This window comes from Dreissena polymorpha, chromosome 7 (assembly GCF_020536995.1).
Source record: "Dreissena polymorpha isolate Duluth1 chromosome 7, UMN_Dpol_1.0, whole genome shotgun sequence".
Taxonomy (NCBI): domain Eukaryota; kingdom Metazoa; phylum Mollusca; class Bivalvia; order Myida; family Dreissenidae; genus Dreissena; species Dreissena polymorpha.
Window position 1 is genome coordinate 84,196,087 of NC_068361.1, and position 24,330 is coordinate 84,220,416.

Genomic DNA, 24,330 nt, shown 5'->3' on the forward strand with positions numbered 1-24,330 from the left:
CAGATAACAGGCGCAACGATTTTTGAAAACTCTGCTGTATTCAATGCGGTATCGCTTTGTATTCAGTTGGACCAAAGTTTCAAACGTCAACGAATTATTAAAGGGACAAGTGCAACTATAACTTAAAATTAGTTTATTTTATAGCTGTATAAATTTATTCGAAATATATGCGTGCATATAACAAGTGTAGTATCGCGCTAAAAAATATGCTTGGAACGAGTATTTTTAAATATTGCGTATTATTCAGCAGCGTTATAGATAATTTTTGACCCATGGGGGTATATACCCCCACTTTTCACAGCATGGGGTAAATGGTCAAATTTTGCCTTGCTTGAAGGGTAATTTGCTAAAAGTAAAACAAGAATATAGCCGAGAGACAGACACACTACTTTAATCATGTTAAACACAATAAACCATTAAACAAATCAATACTTAATTTACCATGCGTCTAGATGATACAGAGTATACATACCGACTGGCTTACTATTTCTACAATCCAGCGCACAAATTAGCTCTACTTTTTACGATAACCAGTCTCATATTTTGGCGAAAGACACTCAGCTGTTTATATTTTTTGTTAAGGTTGTACGCAGAGAATTTACATCATTTGCGTAAGTCTAGATTGGCTTGCTTAAAGTCACTATCACGCTCACCAATACATACGGCTACTGTATTATGCTATATAAAAACAATCGACAATAAGTAGTACCATACGATGGTTAATTACAATAGGAATACCCTAAAAACAAGTAACATTGATGTAAAAACGTTATATTACAAGCATTCGGTAAGTTTTAAGCATCTAAATACCTAAATATCGTTCCACGATGTAATCTACTTTCGGTTTCGAGTCAGGATCGGATTCATTCGGGTTGCGTTCATTTGCATAATTTGTACAAGCCATTTTCGCATTCGCTAAGTTCCAGTTACCCAGAATTCATTTCGATTTCAAAGAATGATTATTCATGAGAGCTACGTCATGCTTCCGACGCTTACCGTATCCAATCTCGTGTTCGCCCGTAAATGTTCGGATATTTCACGGGAGATATAAATGGAATTATTTGTGGCCACAAAAAAATAAAAACGAGCATTTTGTATCTCGTTAAATCAATTCTACCAGACAACATCTAACGTTGTAATTTTTGCATTTTGCTAAAAGGAACATTGATTTTTTTATGGGTTAGCTTTATTTAACGAAATATTCGATATTTTTTAGCGTGATTGTACCTATGAAGTATACGCAGCTTATCTAGAACAGTCGGTATGTATATTTTTTAACAAACAGTCAAGGGCTTATGTGTTTATTTACATGAAGAGGTCAGCATGGCTTCTTCGAAGCTAAAACAAATTACTTCTCAAAGTAAAATTGATTCATTTTATACGGCAAAAGTTGTATCGAGTAAAAACATTGTACTGCCAATACTGAATGATTGAATTTCCTCTGTTTTCAAATCAAAAAGGACACACACTTAAACTCTAATAAAATAACTGTTGAAAGTGGGAGGCGGAAAACTACAACGGGCGAGGCATGGTCAGGGGTGATAACCCCAAAAAAGGGTTAGGGTAAGAGTTAGGGTTAGGGGTCGGGTTAGGGTTAGGGTTGGGTTTAGGCTAACCCAAACCCTAACCCGACCCCTAACACTAACCCTAACCCTAACCCTGACCCTCTAACCCCCCCTTTCGCAATACCATACCATGCCTCGCCCGTTGTAGTTTTCCGCCTCCCACCCGTTGAAAGTTGGCAAAAATGTTACCTTGGCTCACGGGCCTATAAACCAAGGGCAGTTAAAAAAAACACTTTAAGAAACCTACTACTATGAAGGAATACACATAGTTAATGGTTTATTGTGTTTAACATGATTAAAGTAGTGTGTCTGTACCCCGGCTATATTCTTGTTTTACTTTTAGCAAGTTACCCTTCAAGCAAGGCAAAATATGACCATTTACCCCCATGCTGTGAAAAGTGGGGGTATTTACCCCCATTGGTCAAAAATTATCTATAACGCTGCGTATTATGTTTTAATAACGTAAGCTCAATATTTAATTAAGTGCCTGGTTAGAAGATATCTATTATTATTTGTCGCTCTGATGTAGGTAGAATTGCAGATATGTTTCTTAACTTAAGATAAGTTTACTTTTTGTATACAATGCGGTTTTTAATTTTGATTTAAACCTAAACGGGCGTTTATAATTTTAATGATCAAGCAATACTCTTCCCCGTATTGTATCAAATACATTTTATGCATGAAATTAAAAACATGCATTTTACCATTTTCCACCGGTCCTATAAATAAATTAATATCAATATGACTGTAACCAATGGCACGTGTTCCGGCAGAATGAACATATCGCAGTGGCGTGATCAGAGCGTCTTTCTTGTTTTCTAAAACATACATATCGTGCCAACGATTTCAGAAAACTCAGCTCAATAGAGTCCGTATGCGCATTGTATACAATGGGACCAAAGTATTAAACGTGAATACATTATTAAAGGGACAACTTCCACTACAATTTGTAATTGTTTATGTTTCACTAGTAGAGGACGCGTTTAACACGATATCGGAGAATATCTTTTGAGGCGAAACAAACCTTCTTGTACGGATATATATGATAAATATATGAGTAAATATAACACTAGCGTTATTGAGCAACAGCTATGAAAATATTTGCCTTCAAATAGAGAAACAATATTTACACAAACACATGCATATGACACCGCTATATTTAGATATGAGCTTAATTACAATAACTTTCAAATGCTTGGAGCAAGTACTTCGCAATATTATGTGTTTTAAACATCGTGAGCTCCAAATTGCATTTAAATAACTCAGTGCGTAGAAGAAAGATAATAATATTGTTCACGCAGATTTAAGTAGCGTATATATATATGCGTTTCTACACTTACGAAACATTAACACTTTAAGATACAACGCAGTTTAAAATTTCACTCTAAACCAAATGTATGTTATTCATTTTGACGATATATACATTACTCTACCATTTAAGGGACCGTCAACCACGAATGACGAAGAATGAAAGTTCCAAAATACCGTATTTGTTTTACAATTATTAGTTTATATTGACTAAAATATCACGACTGGTATATGACATTACTTGAAAAAAGTTCATATTTTCAGTATATTCGGTAATAAAATTTCGCGATGTGAAATCGAAAGTTTATTGCGAAAATATGTGACATAACGATATACACACTATAACTAATAAAAGTAGATATGAAATTTTAACACTTTTGAATTTTCAAACACCTTTTTTTTATTTCACCTATAAAGTTAAGAATTTACATTTTCGTTTAACTCTTCGGTGTCAATAAACACTTGGATTACTGTCGCATTATAAATACCACGAGCATTTGCTTACACTCCTATAGTTGCAACAAACTCATTCTTTAACAATTTGGAAAATTTACGAATATTTTACCACACTATAGAACCTAAATCGAAATGAACAATTTATTAGCAAATTCAATTAATAGTATACCACTCTATAGTTTCTCAATCGATATGTACAATTTATTAATATCGATCGTACAACTGTAACTACTACTTCTTTCCGCGACCTCGAAGTGTCTGCAGGACAATTGTTCATATTTATGAAAAATACATATTTTGGTGATCTTGTGTATAAACGAGACTTATGTTTAAAACAACCATTTAATAAATTCAAAATAAAGTTGATCTTATATTTGGAAATGTAATTGTGTGAGACCTCGGTATGCGCATTTAAGACGATCGAAAATAATTGTTAAGGTAACTCGTCTTGAAGTAATGCAGAAACTGATATGCTTTACATTATACTATAGCACAGCCTTTGTATGTTATGTATGGTGTATGTGATAAGGCGTACAAAAGTTGCATTTTTGTCCACTCACCCTACCAGCCCTAAGTTTGCGGCTAACCCATAACTTTTTCTTTCGGATATCAGGTTGAGTAGTTGATCATATTTGCTAAAATCACTTAATGACTACTTAGTTTGGGAAAATCGTTGCTAAATTGTATCATATTTGCTAAATTAACATGAAATTAACCGAAGAACATACAGAATGTTAAATAGAAATTACGAAGATTTTTGCGCGTAATTAAATATTGTTAAGAAGATTAACGACAAAGACAGTCCAATGACCTACCTACGTCCAATGACCTACCTACGTCCAATGACCTACCTACGTCCAATGACCTACCTACGTCCAATGACCTACCTACGTCCAATGACCTACCTACGTCCAATGACCTACCTACGTCCAATGACCTACCTACGTCCAATGACCTACCTACGTCCAATGACCTACCTACGTCCAATGACCTACCTACGTCCAATGACCTACCTACGTCCAATGACCTACCTACGTCCAATGACCTACCTACGTCCAATGACCTACCTACGTCCAATGACCTACCTACGTCCAATGACCTACCTACGTCCAATGACCTACCTACGTCCAATGACCTACCTACGTCCAATGACCTACCTACGTCCAATGACCTACCTACGTCCAATGACCTACCTACGTCCAATGACCTACCTACGTCCAATGACCTACCTACGTCCAATGACCTACCTACGTCCAATGACCTACCTACGTCCAATGACCTACCTACGTCCAATGACCTACCTACGTCCAATGACCTACCTACGTCCAATGACCTACCTACGTCCAATGACCTACCTACGTCCAATGACCTACCTACGTCCAATGACCTACCTACGTCCAATGACCTACCTACGTCCAATGACCTACCTACGTCCAATGACCTACCTACGTCCAATGACCTACCTACGTCCAATGACCTACCTACGTCCAATGACCTACCTACGTCCAATGACCTACCTACGTCCAATGACCTACCTACGTCCAATGACCTACCTACGTCCAATGACCTACCTACGTCCAATGACCTACCTTCGTAGACTACTTGTTTGGCGGTCTTAGTGGGAACAAACAACTTGATTGCCTTAGTTCTATATTATACGTCTAACTTGTTGTTGTTAACTTCCTTAATAACACAAGGAAGTTTATACACCCATAAAATCAAGATTTGACATGTTTTCTATTGGGCAGGACCAATATTTAAAAAACACATGTTTAATATTATAATAATTGTATTTTATTTAAAAAACGAGACCGAAAAGGCGACCCTTAGATAAAATATATTTCGCATAATATTTACTCTTACGCAATAACACAATTCCACATGTATATATACCGCATTAACATCATAACCATTAGGCAGCTGTTGTATTGCTTGTAAGAGTGAATATGACGTACACTTCAGAATGACGAAAAAGAATTCACGTTTATTACTAAAAAGAACGAGGTCAAGAAGACCGGTTTAAATGTATTTTAATACCCGGTTTTCATTTGTAATGCTTGATTCTGCTTATTTCTTTTTTCAAGTCCTCTTTTATGTAGATGTGGCTCATTATAGACCAACTGATGATGCGTTGCGTGCCCATTCAACCAATTGAAAAGCCTTTAAATTTGTTTTGCAAGTTCAAAAAATACAAATCCAGACATTTTTTTGTAATACCTAAATTGTGGATCGAAATTTTTACGTATTTTATGTTCGTGTTGCGTTATACTCAATACTTTGACTTTTGAAAAATACATTGAGTAATGAGTTACCCCTTGTTAATGCATGGTGACGTTTAATTTGTAAGCAAGTGCAATTACAGAAATCGATTATCGTTATCAAATATAATGCGTTTTCAAATACGTTTTCAACTTTCTCTACGTATTTATATCAGTGGTCGATAATGATTGAAAGCAATCTAGTCAGTTAATTGCAGACACATGAATTGAACAGTTAAAGATCTCAACCGGAGATCTAAAACTATAATTATTTAGCTTTGTAAGAGTCTAGACGAAAGCCTAGTGAAGTTGCATGAATGAGGTATCAAAAAGAAAATATTTGTGAGTTTTTGTTATCACCAAAACAATGCATTACATTGGATATTGAATTACGTTTACAGTTTTTCTACCAAAATAAACATTATCAAAAGAGCTAAACAATCAAAGCACCAATAAAAACTTACATTAAAATTTAAAATATAAACATGCAAACATTAGTATCCAACCCTTTACGGTTGTATAACAACACTTTGTCAACAACACTCTTGATTGAAATGTTACAAATGGAAAACAATACATACCGGTACGAGCAATAGTTCTACTTTCATTAATTGCTCCAACCAGACGCACATACAATAGCAGTGTTGCAAGAATACATTTGCGATGACACAAATGTTTTACCTCCATAGATATGTATACTCGAAAAGGTATAATAAAAAATTAACCCCATTGCCCAGACCATTATACCCGAATTGGCAAGCTAAAACATGAACATTCATAATATAAAAATTATAAGGTATATGCACGTAACCTTTAAGTGAGGCCAAAGTCACGTTTTCGGCCTTTCTGATTGATTCGATTAAACAAGCAAACAGTGATGTTAAAAACAACCAAAGGATGAGCGCAGTTTTAACTTTGTCCCAATATTTAACTGCACAATTATTTGTACAAGATGGCGACGTTTGACAGATGACCTTTTTAGTGCAACGTCTGAAATGTTGTATAATCAACTAATAAATGCTAATAATGTATGAATACAAATCGATATAATTAATTAATTGCGTCACCATATCCTTCTTATCCACCATTAATTTGCTAAAAATAAATCCGGTACCGTTTTTCATGTCCGCAGCATTTCACTACACATTCCAGTGACAAGAAGCAATGTCTCTCTAGTGGAATGAACATGTCGTTATGTTGTGATCAAAGTGCTTTACGTATTTAACAGACCGTGTATCGCATAATCAACGGTCAGCAAAAGACTATTGAAACAAGTATAATTGCATTACTTATAATTGGTTTAATGATTGCAAATGATTGACTTTCGATAAATTAGTTTCAAATATTAATTTATTGGACAATGAAGTGTCTAAGAAGGTATATATCTTCGACTTAAATAGAACAATACTTTGGCCTTTGGTCAATTATGTAAGTCATTACAATAGCTGTGATAATATAGTTTCACAATCACCACGTAAGGGTTTTAAAATATTTCCAACGAATAATTCGTTTAGTATTGTTTAAAGTCGATGCAGTAACTGTCAAAAGTATGTATTCATCATCAGCACGTTAATGATTTAATCGCTGTAGTTGACTGATTTGACTATTAGCATACATGTAGTTGTACGGTTAATATTAATTTTAAAAAGGGTCCTGTTATCCTTACTGACTAAGACTAGTAGTTAAAATATTTCGATTGATTGCGGTTCCTGAACATGTGCATTAACTTCACGTTAATAGTATGAAACGATTTTCATTCGCTTATAGTTACATAGGTTGCCTTTTTCAAAGAAATTATATATTTGTCAACAGGTACGTATGTAATAACACTATGCAATTTCTAGAATTTATTAGGGCTCCGAAAATTGATGCATCGATAGCATCGGTAGAAATCAATATTAACAAGAAGCTATTAAATTGAGAATGGCGTATTACAAAACATGTTGGTACAGTTTGCTAAAGAGATGCAGGTTATAAACACATTAAGTTATACGTTGCAGTATGTATTGGACTATCATTGAGCCAAAATTGATATGCATTAAAATTATATACTCAAACAACCGCGAGAAAATCGCCAATTTCAAGTATGTTTATAAGTTACACGATGTTGTGCTGAATTAAACGCCCCACTCGACTTGTAGTGTATTGGATATTCACCTGAAAACGTTTTAAACCAAACTATGTTTAGCTGCATATCAATACTAAACAATTAAAATTGCAATGCTAAGCTAATTTGCAATAATAATTAAACCAATTGTTAAGACATATCAGCATTACCTTGTAAATAAGATTTTTCTTGCAGATCACAACGAATGTTATTAATATCAAATTGACAAAACATCATCCTGTCGAAACGTTCAAAAAGAAAGTAAAAGGGCATTTCAGAAAATAGCCTGATTATGACCCTTCTTCCCAATGTGAGTCCTTTAAAGATATTGTTCACCAATGTTCAAAGAGGACGCGTTCACGAATAAGAAAACGTCAAACTTCATTTGATACAATATAGCAAACATGATGTCAACATTGTATAAAAACATATGCACTATGATCCATAACTAATACAACTATAATATATATTGTTTGTTTCCTTCGTGGATTTTGCAATTGACAAGGGTACGATTATAAAGCATTCAGCTAGGTATTCGAACCATGATTAACTCGTTAAATTAAGGGATTTTTGCATGAAACCCACCGTAACCGCTCGTACTTTTTGACGATGCTGCTTCAGCATCGTCTAAATTATCATACCACTGAAAAATTCTTCACAATGGCGAGCTATGTAAAAGACCGAGCCAGTCCGATTGAAATAGTGTCGATTCAATCTATTGCACGAAGGTTACATTACATTCACCTCTGTGTTGGGCTCAGAACGGACTACTGATATGAAAGCGTCTCATTCATGTCATGATCATTCCAAGCGTTCATCATTGAGGTTACAGTATACTAAACAATCTCTTGCACGACGGTTACATTGCATTCACTGCTAAAAAGAAAACCATCTCATACCATGATATCTTATATCAGTCTTAATGAATTATTACAAAATTGATATGTTTTTTTTATGTTAAGAAACCAACATACAAAAATACGTCGAAGCAATGCCTAACGTCACTCAATAAAAAATATGTACACTTGTTTATATTTGTGAAGTGCGTGGAATGATTCCATCTGTGTAAATGGGCAATAAAATAGTTCCAAAGAGTTGCATTAAAACTCACAAGTTTTTGCACGATTTATCGTAAATTTAAAAGTCATATTTCTTAATTTAATGCATGCGATCTTAAATATCCACCCAAATATACATTGAATGCGTTTGTTCGGTTTTACCTATTTGGTAGACAAAATGGCAGGCTGAGCCTTACGCAGAGTTGTATGTGAGAGCAAGGAACGACAACGCTGCGTGGAGATTGAGTGTCGATTTTCTAATCGGCATATCTTGCTGATTAGCATTGGTAACATTCTCCAGCAGAGTTGTCGTTCATGCCTCAACATAGGTTACGACTAAAATGCGTATATGACTCATATCGGCGTATTTGACTGAAAAGTGCGGATATGAACAGATAATGGCTTTTAAAATGTATTTTCCTATATTTTTGTTATATTAAAATCGTTCTGTGACAAAAATACACGTCGCTTATGTGAAATGTTACGATCGAATGAATTTAAAAGCGTTTTTCATTGGCATTTTAATTTCAGTAACTCCAAATTAATATCCGCGTATATGAACGACCAGTCAGACCACCGCTTTTATTAAATTGCTCTATTTCGAGGCAGTCTTAACATATTTATCACATATTGTGAATTTTTAATTCAACAGTGATTTGTTCATAACAAAACTGAAAAAAAACGCATAAATATTGCCTATATTCGTTCATACTCGCACTTTTCGTTCATATCCGCGGATATGAGTCATATACGCATTTTAGACGGACCGCTCAAGGTCATACAACAATGGCCACGCCCATGAGAGAATCTTCCCACTCGTGTCAAAACTTTCTTACAGCATACATCGGTTTGTTTGGCTATTTGGAAACTGTCATTTAGGATATATGAGTTATTTATTAACTAAATCTCCGCTAATGTCAACAATGGATTGAATTCGAAGGATACATTCGATGTGAATGCAGGACTTTCTGGATCTTGACAGCTTGACACGGCAAAACTGGTATTTTAATTTATCAATTTAAGTCACATCTCTGGTTATAGCAAGATTAAAATTAAATCACATTTAGTAACACAAGTATACGTGCATATCCTGGTGTTTGTTTTCTCTGTTTAATGTTGTATTTGTATGAACTTGTAACTGACTTGCAGTGATGCAATTGTAGAATACATGAATGCGGGCCTTTCACAGGAGTATGTGAAGTATTTCTGTATCACTTTCGCAAACTCATGTTTATTTAAACCTTTACTTAAACAACTTCAACAAGAAATACCTTTACACCATTCTGTTGTTGAAACGATCGTCAATAAAATCAAACCTTTATGACTTATGTCGTGAATGTTTATCTCAGCTCATCCTCCTACATTTAAATGAGTACGAAGGAAGTTTACAATCTCTATCGAGACCCTACTCTGATAATTTTTACGCTCAACAAAGAATAGTATTTCTGCATAAAGCTTGGAGATACAAATATTGTGTGTCATAAGGTTGGTCTATCAAGGTTTAATTAAAATCGATTCAGCGACTCGACGAGTACTCTTGTTTGACAGTGTTTGCCGATCAACATTATAATCTTTATATGGTGTTGCATTTTGCCTTGTTTCAAATTAGGATTTTTTTGCCGAATTAACGTTTAATACGTGTCTTTGAAGACCTAAATACATGTTTGCGATCTTGTAGTTAAACGTATTGAGGCTCCGATGATGACAATTCGACAATATTACAGAAAACTTTTCTGAGCACACAGTCGATACCAACATTTTTTTCTCGTATAATATGTAGTCAAATAATATGTCTATTTGTAGTACGATACATCAACATAAATAGTGGGAATTTCACCAATGAGTATATGCTTTATGCTATACTGCATAACAAAGAAAGTCAATCAGTTTTTCGTATAATAATTAAGACTTCCTGAAAATGAGATAAACAGTTTTCAATTTGCAAATTAGACAATTCCAGTTATTAATTCGTGACTATTGACTGGAAATTTAAAACATTTTATTGGCTCCTGGTAAAGGCCATTTAAGGTGAAAACTTCGTTAGGCATCTACGCCGAAAAACCCTCTGGAATGTTATTTAATAGCAGTTGTGCCCCCTTTCAGCAGAGGTTAGGATTTGTTTGTTAGTTATTACAAATAACAGGCATGCAGATTGGTTCCTCTACCTTTGGTTTGCGACGATAAAGTATGGTGTTTTTTCACTCCGGCGTATCAGTGTACATACTTTATAAAGCGTGGCTTTCTGCCTCATAAACCTCGACAGAATCGAATGGACACGTATTGACGTACAATGTCTTGAGCTCGTGATTAAATATAGTTGCTCACAGATTCGAACCAAATTTAAATCTCATTTAAATGTGTAGCAACACATATTTAATGCTTTAAATAGTCTAAACTTATTACAAATGCAATAAAAAGGAGAATACGAAATATTGCCTTCGAACCAGGGATGTCTGAAATCAAAACCCAACTACTGGCAAACTCGCTACTACTGGGCCACGCATGCTTTAGGTACAAAGTGAATGATCGACGTGTTATTAGTAATACACGTTTTTTCAAAAGCATCGCGGAAAAGTTATATATATATAAACTTTTATTATAAACGCTTTAAGTTTTTTTGCCGATTTCAAATGATAATAATCTAAATTGAACGGAAATATTAATATGTGTTTAGTCAGAAATGTTGTTTTGCTTGGTATACCATAATGAATGTTTTTAATCTATAACAATATGGTTTGACAATCGGCATTTGTCCTTACCGTAACCAAGTCCATTTTCTACTTCATTTTATCGAATGTTGACCGCACGCTATAAATTGTGACAATACTATCATGAAGCAGCTCGATAACAGTAAAGGGTTGACCAAGAACATCGGGGTAATTGGCCCTTCAATGTAACTTAAATGCAGAATTCACTCCACAGGACAGTAGCCTAAATAGTTTTGAAATAGTTTGCAGATGATACATCTCTATTTCTAGATGGCACCGATGTCTCCCTAAATGCTACCCTTGATCTGTTAAATAACTTTGCCATTTGCTCTGGATTAAAAATTAATTATGACAAAACAAATCTTATATGGATTGTATCCAAAAAGTTCAGCATACAATCAATAAAAACTAAATATAAACTAGTATGGGGCACAACTAACTTTGTTAAGTTTTAGGAATATTATTTGATGTTGACTTAAAGAAAATGATAGACATAAACTTCTCCAGTAAACTTGAAAAGCTTCACAATATTATAAATTTTTGGAAAAGGAGATTTTTAACACCCCTAGGAAAGATAACTGTTGTTAAAACACTCTTACTTCCCTTTTTTACACATCTGTTTATAGCTCTTCCTAGCCCAGGAGAAAAGTATTAAAACAGATAAATAGCTTGTTTTCAAATTTTGTATGGGATTAGCCAGCAAAATTGAAACATTCTATTGCTGTTAAATCATATGATGATGGAGGAGTGGCCATGCCTGATATATATGCTTTTGAAAAAACAATTAAAATGACATGGTTAAGAAAATTGTATCAAGCAATGGAAAATGTTTCCAACTGGTGTATTCTATGTTTGATGTGAAGAAAATGTTCAATTAAGGAAAATGTTACATAGAATAAATTATGATAGGTTTAACAAATTGTTTTTGGAGAGATGTCCTTACTTTCTATATTGAGTATATTAATAAACAAAATATCAGTAAGTGTGAAGACATTCTTGATATGCCTTTATATTACAACCACAATTTCAAGATAGGTATGCATTTTATATATAATAAAAATATACATGACAGGGGAATCAGATATGTAAAGGACATAGTATGCACTTCTGGAGAATTTTTAAAACAATCTGAATTAGAAAATCTGATTGGTGCTAAAATGAACTTCTTATTTTATAAAGGCTTAATCAGAACTGTGAAGTCATTTTTCAAATTATCAGGATTTTCAGTTATAAGAAAGCCCAGTATACAATGTGCATTTATATCGTTTTACTTAAATAACATAGTATTGGGTCATAATCAAAATAAACTTGTTTATAAATGCTTTAGCTATGATACAGATGTACCCACTTGCCATTCAAAATTGAATACACTTTTTAATAACATTGAATGGTCAAAAGTGCATACACTTACTTTTACTATATCTAGAGACACATACACTTAGTGGTTCCAGACAAAAATTATACACAGAATTTTAGGCACCAAATCTTTGCTATATAAAATGAATATTGTTAATGACAATTTATGTTGCTTTTGTAAAGAAAATGAAGAAACCATATTACACATATTCTGGGACTGTATTTATACCAAGAAAATTGTAAATTATGTTTTAGAATTTTCAGGATTACATAATGTGCAAAAATATACAGAGATTTCCTTTCAAATAATGCTATTTGGGAGTACAAGCAATAACATGACTGATATTAATTTCCTTATCCTGAAATTAAAAAGCATATATTTGAATGCAAGAGAAAGAATTTACTTCCTTCAATAAGAGGGCTGAACAATAAACTTCGCTTAGCATGGGAAACTCAAGCTAAAACAAAATATCAAGAAAAGGAATTACTAAACTGGGCAGTTGTAAAGCTATTTGTAGATCAATAATAATCTAGGTGTCATTTGTATGTTTTGCTTTAAATGTTTAATACCATTACTGTTTGTTTAAACTATATATTTTTCTGTCCAAACTCTCATAACATAGCATTTTTGTATGTTTCTGTGTGTGCTTGTGTGTGTGCATGTTAGTATCTATATAATGTTATGCATTGATTTTATTTACCTCTATTATAGCAATACCTGTTGATTTTTATATCAAGCAAGAAGAAATGTTAAAGGAGCTATATTATATACTAACAAATTGACATGTAAATTAACAATTGTTATTGTAATGATTTGAGGTGAAATAAAGTTTACCGTATAAAAAAAAGTTTTGAAATATTGACTTCACTTATGTTGGTTGTAAACGCTGTCGATATTAACATCACATATACACAATACGAAACCATACCAACAGTCCAGATGTATACACCCCCAACGTGTTGTTTGTATGAGAATGAAACATTCTTGTATTTGGCAGCCAACGGCAAGTAGTTTAAATGAATATGGCCTTTGTCTTTGCGTGTATTTATGTGTTTCTAAGTTGAATTCGATGTATCAAGATGGTGTTCTTGCTAACCCATGGTAGTATTGAGCTAGTTTGTATTACTTCTGATGATGGTATGTAGATTGATAAACATGTACGTGCTGAGCTAACGAAAGTTTAAATGCTCTATGACTCGTGGTATAATACTATTTACTCTTATGTGATAAAACAGTTCATTTAAGAATAGAACACGTGAGGAATAAAAGGGTTCTATACATTTATATCAATAATTCATGATTAATCATAACGAAGATAAACAAAAATGCATGTATTACATTTAATTATAAAATTACCAAACACACGTCGTAATTGTTCGTCTTAATAATATTTATATGATGGGGTTGGGAAGTATACTTATATTTAAATGAAATGCAAACAAATAGGAAGTGTTTTTACTTGCCCTCAAGGAAAATACCCTGTTAACAATAAGAAGTATTTATTCCCCAGTCTCAACGTGATCATTGGTAGTATATTCAGGTAGTTTAATTCGTGTAGTAGTTTGGTGTGAGATTATAAACACTGTGGCTGCATTTAAATTTATTATGTCAAAGTATTTGTATGTGTGCCTTTTGTTACTTTTTACCATTGTCACTGAGGTAAACGGTCATGGACGTTTGGTTGAACCACCGAGCCGTTCTTCAATGTGGCGCCAGGGGTTCAACTCACCGCAGAATTATGACGACACTTCATTGTTTTGCGGAGGGTTCAGTGTACGTAGCACATTTTACAATTATGGACATTTTTATGTGTTGGTACATGTAATTATAGTGGTTGTTCTTGAATATATAGTAGGCTTTGTTTAAGTCAACATATCTTGTAACACAAGAATGGACGTAATTCATTGACTGTGTTTAATCCATAGTTCAACTATATTTACTTTCTCATAAGTCGGTTATGGTAATTTACGTATTTAAACTTCCTAACTCATGTACGATCAAATAAATGGCTGACAGTTAAAAGTTTATTCGATATAAAGTATTATTAAGTTAAAAAAAAAACAGACCTCATATAACCAAACAACATACACAAACAATTTTGTATTTTGTATTGATAAAAGTTTTTCAGATATTAGGCGTACTAACTTGTCTGCATCTTTAATACTTTAGGCATATTTATTTGTTATCATCTAAATTACGCACAGTTGCTGTATTAGTAATTAAAGATTGAATATATGCAAACTTTCCTAAATCTGATCCCAAATACCATTTTAATATATACTAGTGGAATGTGTAGTAAAAGAGATTATATAACGTATTTCAGTCTTATTTTAAAGACATAATTGTCATCAAAACAGAAAAGCAATCAAAATCACAAACCGCTGTACGGTCTGCATAATCTTATTATAAACTTACGCCAGTATATATTATTAAACGCATACAATAGAAAAATATAATAAATATAGTTGAATTTTAGCTTTTCAGGGGGCCTTTTCACGTTTTGGTTAATTGACAAAATAAAAAAAAAATGTTTCAGAATGGCAATTTTTCGTTGTAGTTATGATATTTATGAGAAAACTGCAATACTGAAAATTTACCGATTAAAAAACATGAAAAATGTAAAGCGTTGCAACGTGAAACGATTGAATAATTTGTAGATTTTAGTTGTTGTCGTTATATTTTGAGATGCTACGAGAATTGCTTATATAAGGTATACAATACATCAGTCATTGAGTGGACGGATGGCCGAGTGGTCTAAGCGGTAGACTTTTACTCCATTTATTCGAGTGGTTAGTGGTTCGACCCCAGTTGAGAGTTACTTTTTTCTTTCTTTCATTTTATTCGTGTTTTTAACTGGAGCGTTTTAGATCCAATATTTACATTAATCAATATAAAGCATTTAATGACAAACTTCAAAACATGCCAAAATCTGTGAAAAGGCCCCTTTAAAACCGTATGCGCGTTACATATACGCACAGATATACTTTTAACATGTATTTAAACGTTAATTGCAACTAAATGTGCTGCAAAACATGTAACGACAAACGTAACTTAGGCTAATACTTTTATCTATCTGATACTGTGTATCTAGGAGTTTATTTTATTAAAACCACATCCTTTGACACAGAAGCCTGTTATATTTTAGCTAGTTTTAACATATTTATATATTGGTGCAGAATATAATACATTACATTAGGTTGCATATAAAATACACTTTCATTGATTAGACGACGATGCTTGTGTAAGTTATGTTCAAATTCTGGAGTTTAATAGAGAAGAACACACAATATGAATCAGGTAGTTAAGGAATGCTATGCCAAGATGACCATGTTGTCGTGTTGTTCTTATACTGAGTTATTATGTTGATGGGTTACGTTCTGGGATAACGTGGTTGTATTACAAGAATACTAATCTCGAGAATTTTTCACCAGGCTTTAAATCATTCTAAACAATACAAATATGCAAAAAATGGGGTTCGTATTGCAACATACCTAAACACTGTCTGGTTGTCGAGGCGTTTTGTTAATGCAATGAAGTATTGGGAATTCCATAATCGGAATGTTTAGGGCAGAAATGAAAACCCGTACAGCTGAATGTTTGTGTAGATTGTTGGAATGTCATTATTGCTAAGAAACGAATATGTATGATCAGAATGCATCAGTATCAGGTTGGAAAGATATGATTAAAAAAGATTGTGTTTCATCTTAAAGGGGCCTTTTCATTAATTTTGGCATGTTGAAGTTTGTCATTAAATGCTTTATATTGATAAAATAAAATATTGGACCTAAAAATCTCCAGAAAACGAAAATACAATAAAAAAAATAAAAAAAAGTTACCTCAACTAGGCTCGAACCACTACTTACCGCTGGAGTCCTGGATTTAAAAGTCAAGCGCTTAGACCACTCGGCCATCCGTTCTCATGCTATGATGCAATGTATTTTTTACTTTATATAAGCAATCCTCGTAGTTTCACAAAATATAACGACAACCGCAAAACTTTCAAAATTATTCAATCGTTTCGCGTTGCAACGCTTTATAATTTTCAGGTTTTAAAATCGTCAAAAGATGAATATAATGGATACCTTAGAGCATGGTAAATGTTCAGTATTATTGTTTTCTCACACATATCATAACTACAACGAAAATTTGCGAATCTGAAACAACTTTTTTTAAATTTTGTCAATTTATCAAAACGTGAAAAGGCCCCTTTAAAGAGGAGTAGGAGTTTATGGTTTGAATTTTAGCTCCACTGGCCATAGGCCAGCGGTGCTTATGCCATGGTCCTGTGTCCGTCGTGCGTGCGTCCGTGCGTGCGTGCGTGTGTTAACTTTTTCTATAAACATCTTCTTCTCCTAAACTACAATTCCAGTTCTAATAAAACTTCTCACAAATGTTCCTGGGGTTAACCTCTTTCAAATTTGTTCAAATTATGCCCCTGGGGTCAAATTTGACGCCGCCCCGGGGGTCAATAAATTGAACATATTTTTATATTAAGCCTATTTTGTGCAAACTTTAAAAATCTTTTTGTCCATAACCATTGGGCATAGTGCTACCACATTTGGTATATAGTTACATTTAATAGTTCTCTACTTTGTTTGTTCAAATTATGCCCCTGGGGTAAAATTTGACCCTGCCCTGGGCGTCACAAAAATGAACATATGCTTATATAAAGCCTATTTTGTGCAAACTTTAAAAATCTGCTTGTCCATAACCGTAGGGCCTATTTCTACCAAATTCGATATGTAGTGACAGCTAATAGTTCTCTACTTAGTTTGTTCAAATTATGCCCCCGAGGTCAAATTTGACCCTGCCCCGGGGGTCACAAATCTGAACATACGCTTATATTGGCCCTTTATTGGGCCTATTTTGTGCAAACTTTAAAAATCTTCTTGTCCATAACAATTGGGCCTATTTCTACCAAATTTGGTATGTATTAAAATCTTAAAGTTCTCTACCTTTTTTTTTCAAAATATGTCCCAGGGGTCAAATGTGACCCTGCCCCGGTGTCACAAAAATGAACATATGCTTAAATAAGGCCTATTTTGCGCAAACTTTCAAAATCTTCTTGTTCATAATTATAGAGTCTAGGGCTACTAAATTTAGTATGTAGTGACATCTAATAGTCCTCTATCAAATTTGTTGAAATTATTCCCCTGGGCTCAAATTTGACCCTGCCCCGGGGGTCACAAAACTGAACATATGCTTATATAAAGCCTCTTTTGTGCAAACTTTAAAACTCTTCCTAAGCATATCCATTGGGCCTAGGGCTACCAAATTTGGTATGTAGTGACATCTTATAGTTTCTCTACCAAGTTTGTTCATATTATGCCCCTGGGGCCAAATGTATCCCAATGACATCATTTTATGATTTATAAACAGATTGCAAACAATATTTGTTCAAGATAAACTTAACAACATTGAAATAAGCGATTTGAATATTCAGTAGCAAAAAAGTAAGGAGAATCCAACTTAAAAAAGATGTATCTATTAAAAGTATATTATACCGATGCCGTGAACAATCCCCTTGTTTATAACATGACTGCCGCTAAGTCTATTACTAGCAATCTATCAGATTATAGATCAGATACCTTATTTCAATATATGCCAATTCTAGTATTTTTCAAAAACAAACATGACAGGTAACCAAAGTCAGATGGAAAAAGTAAAGGAAAGTAAGGTCAAGCTAATTGTTTGTCATTATATCTCTTTAAACCTCGCGCCATGTGCAAGTAGTGTTGCCATGATCGCAACATCTTGATGAATTATAATTTTTTGTCTCATAAACATTTACTTTGTTAAACAAAAACCTCTACAAAGTTATCATTCCTACTGCCTTTCGGCACCTCATGAACCTGAAAAACTCGTAAATTTATGTTTCCTAAGGCAAATATCTTCTTTGTACAATGAACAATTTCTTCACCACATTAACAATCCTGCTACACTCACTAATGCCTCAAGAATGAAGTAAAGTTCAGGTGACTATGGAATTAGGTATTTTGCACATTCCATGAACTATATAAGTAACAGAAACTTTGAAACCTACAAACGCTTTTTGGAATTTTGGGAAAAGATTCATGATTGAATGAAGGAACTTTCATTAATCTTGTATAACATGCGTAGATTTGATCTTCAGCATCTAAAAATATGTGAAATAGAAAGAACGACAATAACTTTTGGCGAGATAAATGTACCTACGTTACTTGTGCGACAATTCCCGGGCTTTTTAGTCTGTTTAGTTAACACCGTAGAAACGTTTTCCATATATAAAAATGCTCACTATTCCAACTTTAAGCGCTCAGTGGGACGAGGGATAGAAACAGAAAGTCACATGCTTGAGTACATTTCAACCCATGCGCATTGCACGTTTGTTTTCGCATAAAGATACAGTGGATCGATACTGGGCCATCATCGCCCTCTTGTTTTGTTAACGGCAGTTATTAAAATGCTTAACATATATATTTAGAAATTTTAGAATTCGAAAAAAAAATCTAATTTAAACATGGTCAGTCCGAATATATAGTAGGACATTATTAGTCAGTTTAAGCGTTTTCTTGCTTTTTGGATGCACACAGACCCAGTGGAGCAGGAACGGCGGAAAATGCGGCGTGTGTGGTGATAACTTTGCAGATAATCCGCGACCCAACGAACCAGGCGGCAAGTTCTACACAGGGATCATCGTACGCAAATATGACGTCGGTCAGGTGATTGACGTCGCTGTTCATTTGACGGCCAATCACAAAGGTGATTCAACTGTTTAAACAGATAATTATTATAATATGAACTCGAATTTATTTATTTTTAATTTTGAGTAGCTGTTAAACCATCGGGCATAACGCGGGAAAAAGATCATACTGACTATGTATGCTTATCGGTTTTGTTCCATTATATAGTAAGACATTGGTTTACATTGTATATGCATTATTATTCTAAAACATGACGTTCACGTTTCAACGTCACACGAGTATTGTATTGTGTTACAAAGAGTCGTTTCCTATGAATACCAGTGACTCCAATATTGAAACTAACCGTGCAATTGATAACACAATATAATAAGGGTTCCGTGATATAGCACATAGTCGTTCGGTAAAAAGTAAAGTACACTAAGTTTATTAAAATGAAGATTAAGCTAGCCTACTGTTGCGTTTGACAAGTAAACGGGTTAACCAACGCAAACTGAACTGTTTAGTCCATGAAATGTAAAATACATTAATGTTTACTTACTTTGCTATAACACGTTTTCAATAACACTTTTAAGCTGAAGCGCAAACTTCTATTTGACTGTTATTTTTTAATTAAAATTATTTCTGTCTTAGGATGGTTTAAATTTCGCCTGTGCCAAAATGACGTCGAGAACAAAGCTGTAACGCAAGATTGCTTTGACCAACATCTCCTTAAAGATGACAAAGGAGTGAGTCGGTTTTCAATCAGCATGGGCATGGAAATGGTCAAGTATTCTCTCAAACTTCCGACAGGTATTACATGTCGCGCATGTGTGTTGCAGTGGATGTACAATACCGGAAATAGCTGGGGCGTGGATCCGGTTACCAAAACCGGCTGCATTGGTAGGTGTTCATATTTTCGTGTGTTTTGGATCAACATGTATATGGGGACATGGCTAATTACCAGTTGCAAATGATTGAACACTAACTGAATGTTTGGTCAGGATTATATCACCAACCTTGACTTTTAGTCTATAAACAAATAAGAAACAATGATGTGGGTCATTCTGCAACAAGTCATGGGCGGAGCCATATGTGTGAAAAGTCGTTCCGGAAATTCCGACAAACTTTTCAATAAAAGGCACGAGCTTAAACGCGTGATATTTCACACACACACGCGCGCAATTATTTAGTTTGCAGCGTATTGAACACATGAGTGGTACACTTTCTATGTTTAATATATGTTTTTAATGTTTTAATTGTGTGTATAATCATAATATTTTAACTTACTAAAACAACAAATATGGTCACATTGATTATTTAATATGTATTAATGAATCCGAAGACATGTTGAATAAGTTGACGTCAAAGACGTCCACGCTTAAATATTTTGCGCAAAAAAGGCCGGGTACATATTAAAATAGTTCAAATAGTATAAACACGAATAATTATTAATTCGTGGTAGAATCAAAACACGTTTTTTGCAAAGTGTTGATTATTGAGATAACAACCAACTGTGTGTTGTTCAGATGCTTTGTTATAACTATTCGGGCAATCGCTCGATATGTATTAGTGATTTCAATGTTCCTTTGTAAACTCTTTTTTTTTCGTAGGATGCGGCAATCAGGAACAGTTTTACGGATGCTCAGACATCTCTATCGGTGCATCCGGTGTAACAACAGGTCAGGTTTCGCCAAATGTAGTGGTCCCAAAGGGTGACATTGATGACCGGAAGTGGCAGGAACTCGTGGACCAATCCTGCGTCTGCGCCCAAACCTCTAAGACCGCGAAGCCTCAATGCGGACATCTTGTTACAACATGCCTCGGCGTGGTGCTGTTTCTTCAAGTGTTATTTTTCTGATTTTTCATTATTAAAAGTCGACTTTCTTTATTATGTTATACTGTTAGCATTGCAGTTGGTTTGCTACATAATTATAGTAATTAGTTCCCCTGTTGTGTCACTATGCTTACTATGAACGTCACTCATTTTTTGTTAACAGAATATGCCTACATATATGTACTTTGTTTAATATCTTATCGTAAGATGGTCCATAACTGAAAATGCTTCAGTAAAGGTCTTTTCTTTACTAGTGTATATTATTGAAAACCAAATGTCTGTATTTCTTTGTTTATTGGTTATTTTATTTTGTCATCTTCCCCAGGTATGTGTATTAACGGTATCCGCAACTCCATGCATAAATCCAATAACGGCGAAAATATGCTGTCGTGGCTGATATCCAGTCAGATAAGCCGATAATTATTGATTTTATCGATAACGCGTAATAGCTTCACGTTGTTAACCGAGATGATCGTTTACCTTGGTAATTTAAATCCCGATGGTCACGTCATTTGTTATTCAATATTTAAAATGTTACCCATTTTAGAAAGCTGAAATGTTGCTCTTTCTAAATATCTAATTTATATGTCAATGCATAACATATTAAACCAGAAATATCTTTAAAAAAGATATACGGCGTTGATTGTGGTCAATGTTTATGAACGATCAAAAGTTATCTCTATGAGATAAAAAGTAGCGGATGCCTTTTTTCTGCGCAGTTCTTAGCTACATCATAAGCAAATCAATTACGGGGTGTTGCGCCAGATTTCGTGGCTTATTTTGCTTTATGTGATATTATTACTCAGATATCTATATTTACAGAATAGAAAAACACAAGAAACATGAAAATAAACGAGTGCATATAGGTCAGCCGGCAATACTCGAATCGTATTTAATTGCATAATTATAGTATAGTGAATTATTGTGCTCATGCTTAATAAACTGGTCTAAATGGATAAATATTTCTAATTAATTTTATCAAAATTGGTCCTTATCATGCAAATGTTGAAACCATATTAAAAATCGATGATTGACATACCACAATAATATCGCCGAATATCTTTATTTAGTATCTTTCTGATCAAAACAGACTTCAAGTGCACAAAGTTTACGAGACGGCGTTTATATAAAGATTTCTGCAACTGACCGCAAACTGACCTTGATACCTTGCGGATTGGAATGCAATGCATTACAGTCACTACGTTATTGTCAGTAAGACCGGTGTAACACAATGATCGCAACCCCTTCTGCGAACTCCGGTGATGAACTGTATATAATCTCTGACTTTCACAAATGGCCGCGAATTGACCCGAAACCTCGCGAGTTGAAATGCAATGCAAGTATGTACTAAATATGACAACATAGCCTTTAGTATAAACGCTTTTGCGCTGGGTAATTCTCTGAAAATAAAAGGTGAACGCACAGACTGTATTTATGTCGAACATTGATTGTAAAACTGTTCTATCTATTGAGCCTTTTCATTAGAGATAAAATTGTTTCATGCAGTAAAACAGTGTTACAAAGACGCGGATATGTTTCCAATGTTCTGGTGTTATACTCAAATCAGCCAATGGAATAAATGAAGTGTATTCATTCGTACCTAGCCGCGGGAAATTTTATTTGAGTATTATTGGACACTTACAAAGGTCAAGTCAGGGTGAAAAGCTGGCTTAATACAGCTTACGCCGAAAAAGATATGACGAGTTAAACACAACGTAATTACGGTTTGTCTTCCATCTGCGGCTGAGTTTCGGGTAAAAAATATCGTAACCTTCACTGTAAATATATATTATTGCTCTGTCATTTTTAGTCAGAAATTTAACAAATAACATTCATTAGAAAGCTTATACATTGGCGTTTTTTTCTGTTATTTTCAATTGTTTATTTGAACTATTCAATTTATTGCACAAAGTTAAACCAACAGTACTAGCAGCCGCGGTCGATTTAAGCGGCTGCGAGACGCGATCTTCAATTTGAGATCATCAAATATTTACCATTTTTATTTAAATATTTAAGAAGTAACCATCGTACGAAAGCTTCAAAATTGATTGTTTACATTAAGAAATTTAATTAGAAAACAGATGAAAAATAATACGGAAATTGCGGTACCGATTTGTTGTGTTCTGAATCGCGTCAGATATTGCATCTGTGATTTCACATCAGTTGCTAAAAACTATTCACAAAGAGACGTTTATTTATATAAATAAATTATGTAATACAAACATCAATTAAATTGTTTAAAAGTTTAATTATATTACAGTGTATAAAAAAATACACGTGCGTCTACTGTAATAACAAGTCTTTAGCCTACATTATTCAATCAGTACAGGAATATTCTCAAAATAAATTTGTCACACATCCAACACACATGAACAACTTCTCACATATTGACATTTGATAGGCCGCTTTATTTGACAAACAAGTACAATCACAATAGATCTTTGCCACAAATTTAGATATTGCTTTAATCACGATAATTAGCATGCGTCCTTTAAATTGTTCCGACATTGACTGTTTTCACGCCGTTTTCATTTTTCGGTATTGCACTAAAAATTCAAACAATAACAATTATCTTGTTAATGTAACCTTAATTATAGTGTTCATTAGTTTTTATGTACAATCTCAGTGTTGTTCAGTATGGCATAAAGTAAAGATGATTTTGTTAATTTCTCGGATATTGAGAAGCTTGAAAAGGTATTAGGTGATTTTACAGAAAGTGAATACTGTTTTAGTGATAGTGACTTTGAAGTAGAACAGGAACCAAAATCTTAATCTTTCAAGTTTAGTAGGTATACAGAGATAAATGATACAAAGACACATAAGAAGACAATGTATCAATGTGATGTATGTGACCAGGTATGTTAATACACATACCTGATGTGACAGGTCTTATGCTTCAATTTCTTGGTTGCGTGGTCATCTTCGCACAAAGCGTTTTGAATATTCTGCCAGTAAAGTCAACACTGCATGGTTAAGTGAACATCAACCTGAAATGTAAGGTAACATAATCATCTTCT

At 34.0% G+C, this 24,330-nt stretch overlaps 1 protein-coding gene across 1 annotated transcript; it reads left to right on the plus strand.

The window, feature by feature from the left end:
- The first annotated feature begins 14,240 nt into the window (after nt 1-14,240).
- LOC127837742 (uncharacterized) lies at nt 14,241-21,596 on the plus strand. Its single transcript, XM_052365059.1, has 4 exons — nt 14,241-14,590; nt 19,390-19,558; nt 20,131-20,379; nt 21,090-21,596. Exons 1-4 carry the CDS (start codon nt 14,423-14,425, stop codon nt 21,335-21,337), a joined length of 834 nt encoding a protein of 277 aa, XP_052221019.1. The 5' UTR covers nt 14,241-14,422; the 3' UTR covers nt 21,338-21,596.
- Nucleotides 21,597-24,330: the final 2,734 nt, after the last annotated feature.